Genomic DNA, 3359 nt, shown 5'->3' with positions numbered 1-3359 from the left:
CAGAAGGGCTCGTTGGTTAAGAGTTCTGCAATCTGATAATGCTGGTTCAGGCACGGCTCTGCCCCTCACTAACTGTGTAACTGGGTGGGGTCGGGACATAACTTACTCTCACGGGCCTCAGTTTTCTCACCTGCAAAATGGGAATATTAGTGTTGTGAGGACCGAGTTTCTAATCGAAGGACTTTTGGAACAGCACCTGGCATCCCGTAAGTGCTAGGCAAGTGTTAGTGGTAAGCACAGATGAGACCCCTCTTCCCAGCCTCATCTCCTTGATGGAGGAATTTCCCATCAGCCCCTGCGAGCTCTCTCTGAGTCAGGTTCTGATCTCCCTTCTTCCCTCCCTAGGACCAGCAATAAGGAGCTCCAGCATCTCATTGAGGTCTCTGTGGTTTTATGGGCTTTCGCATTGACCAGCTGGATTAGTGACCTCCTCCTTTGCAGTTTCTGGCGGCAGATTAATTTTTCCTACATGCACAGCATCTGGTAAGCACGTGCCCTTTGGTCTGGGGCTGGAGAACCAGAATGCCAGAGCTTGGAGCAGCAGCCTGGGAACAGAGAAGGGAGGCACAGATACTGGGTCCTGCGTATGTATAAGGGTTGCAGTAATGCGGTCAGTTCCAGAAGGTTCCTTTGGATGATGAGGGTCCATAAGAAGTAAGAAAAGGATCCAGGTGGGGCAGGGGGCATCCAGCTGTCTGTAGGGGCGTGTTGCACCCTCATCCCCTCTCTCTCTGCATCCCACAGGCATGTGCTCATCAGCATCACCTTCCCTTACGGCATGGTCACCATGGCCTTGGTGGACGCCAGGTATGAAATGCCAGACCAAACCCTCAAAGTTCGCTACTGGCCTCGGGACACTTGGCCCGTGGGGCTGCCTTATGTGGAAATCATTGGTGACCACAAGAACTGCTGAATGCCCGTTTCTCGACCGCCCAACAACCTGCCAACTCACCTGTGTCTTGAGGAGAGAGGCCTGGATCAGAGTCAGAGACACTCCCAGCTCCTTCCTGCAGCTCTTTCCCCATTCCCCCGCCCTGCGTGGCCTCACCCCAAGGCAGGGGATGGACTTCACGACCACTCTGCGCAGCAGGCTGGTGACGGGGGCTGCCGGCTGCGGCTCCCCTCCATGATCTGCCCCTGTTCTCTTTCATTTCCTCTTGTGTGTTCTCTGCTTTCCTGTTGTCTCACTAACTGGTGAGGCTGGATCATCATGTGCTGTGATTACGTGGCGTCTACTGGGAATGACCTCGGGCTGGGGTTTGGTCCATGGGCATTTTACTAATAGCGGTGGTCACTACCAGACTCTTCGGACCTTTCTATGGCCATTTAATATCTCTGGTACTTGGGGGCCCTCCCAGAGAAGGAACATGTTTTCCAGTCACCCCGTTCTACCCTTGCTTATGCCTATAGAGAGCTTGCGGGCCCTCACACACTCACACATGGACTTCTGCGGCCATCTCACTCATTGACGGTGGAGAAACATGGACACCTGAATGGGCAGTCTGGGTGCTGTTGGGCATGGGCATAAGAAGGGGAGCCGGGGTGGCCAATACAGGCTGTCAAGTGAGGGGAGGAGGGAAGATGTTTTTATGGTGGTTAAGAGCACATGGAGTCAAGAGACCTAAGTTTTTATGATCCACCATTTCCTAGTTGTGTAATCTGGGCGAAGTGATTTTTCCTAGTGATCTTTCTGAAGCTCAAGTACCTTGTCTGTAAAATGGAAATATTTCTTCCTTCATGAGATTTCTACGTGGATAAAACAAGATGATGTGTGTAAAGTGTTTAGCATGGAATCTGGCAAACATCCATCCACCCATCCGTCCAACCATTGATCTTTTGGACCCTCCACTGAAGCAGCCATTTATTTACCTATTCTTTAAAATACTCATCCATTAATTTATTCATTCAGTCCTTCATCTTTTCATGTTATCTATTTTTACCTACCTGTTCATTTATTAATGTATCCATCCAATCACTGAGCCATTCATTGAAACATCCATTCATCCATCCACTTATCCATCCATCTATCCATCTATCCATTATTCATCCATCGTCCATTACCTATTATCCTTCCATCCAACCATTCAACTGTTATCCATTCCTCATCCTCCACTAATCCATACATCTATATTTAGCCATCCATTTGCATTCATTTATCCATCCAAATCATGTCATCATTCTTCCATTCATCCCACCTATTCATTCATTCATCCATTCATTCATCTATCTCTTTAACAAATATACGTTGAGTGTCTACTATATGTCTTACACCAGCAACTGGGGATACAAGACAACAAAGGCATGCAAAGTTCTTGCCTTAATGAGGAGACACACACTGGACAAGTAAAATGACACACCAATAAGGCAATTCCAAGCACCGATGAGTGCTGCCTAAAAGATAAAGTACGGTGATGTTTTAGAGAACCTCAGGGTGGTCGAGCTGCCCTTTTAAATGGAAGGTGAATGGGGATTGCACTTTCCAGCTGTCATTTCCTCAATGAGAAGAGGAAACAGGCCATCTAAAGAGCTGGGAAAGGCCATTCTGGGCAGAGGAAATGGCAGATGTGAAACTCCTGGGGGTGGGGATGCACTGGAGCAGCAGAAAGAAAGCTGTCGCTGGAGCCTAGTAAGCAAGGGAGAGCTCGGAGTCGAGGTTCCTAACCTGGGGGCCTTGGCTGGGTTTTAATACCTATGGACCATTTGGTATTCCCTGTAAAAGATGGGTGTTGGGGCATGTTATCTGGGCCCCAGGAGTGCCTCACTCCAAAAGAGTAGAGGCAAGCCCATTTGGAGAAACGGAGAAATTAAAGGGTAGTGGCCACTCATATTTACTGAGTGCCTCCCATGTGCTCTATGCCCACGACAAACACATCATTGAACCTAATACCCTCCCATACCCCTTCAGACAGACAGGAATGTTCTCATTTTATATAGGTGGCTCAGAGAGGGCAAGCAACTTGCCCAGGGCCACATAGCCTGATATGATCCAGCAACTCCATTCCTAGGTGTATACCCGAAAGAATGGAAAACAGGTATTCAGACAAATACTTGTACAAAAATGTTTATAGAAGCACTGCTGATAAGAGGCAAAGGGTGGAAACAATATAAATGTCCAACGACAGGTGAATGGAGTGAAGCGCTGACATAGCAACATGGATGAATCTTGGACACATGATGCTCGGAGAGAAGCAAGACGCTGAAGGCCGGCTGTGGCATGATTCCACTCATATGAAATGTCCAGACATAGGCAAATTCATAGAGGCAGAAAGCAGATTAGAGGTAGCTGAGCTGAGAGCAGGGAGTGGGGAGCGACGCCGAGGGGCATGGGATTTCTTTCTGGGGGGAAGAACACATCCTGG

At 48.6% G+C, this 3359-nt stretch overlaps 1 protein-coding gene across 1 annotated transcript in view; it reads left to right on the top strand.

The window, feature by feature from the left end:
* ACER1 (alkaline ceramidase 1) overlaps window positions 1-1778 on the top strand; it is a 31606-nt gene extending 29828 nt beyond the window's left edge. Inside the window, exons 6-7 of the mRNA XM_039878501.1 lie at window positions 346-483; window positions 745-1778. Of these exons, the coding sequence (XP_039734435.1) occupies window positions 346-483; window positions 745-913 (307 nt within the window). The 3' untranslated portion in view covers window positions 914-1778. The remainder of the gene's footprint in view (window positions 1-345; window positions 484-744) is intronic.
* The last annotated feature ends 1581 nt before the right edge of the window (window positions 1779-3359 follow it).

This window comes from Pteropus medius, unplaced genomic scaffold (assembly GCF_902729225.1).
Source record: "Pteropus medius unplaced genomic scaffold, Ma_sr-lr_union100, whole genome shotgun sequence".
In the NCBI taxonomy this organism is placed as follows: domain Eukaryota; kingdom Metazoa; phylum Chordata; class Mammalia; order Chiroptera; family Pteropodidae; genus Pteropus; species Pteropus medius.
This window is presented reverse-complemented; position numbering and strand designations above follow the sequence as displayed.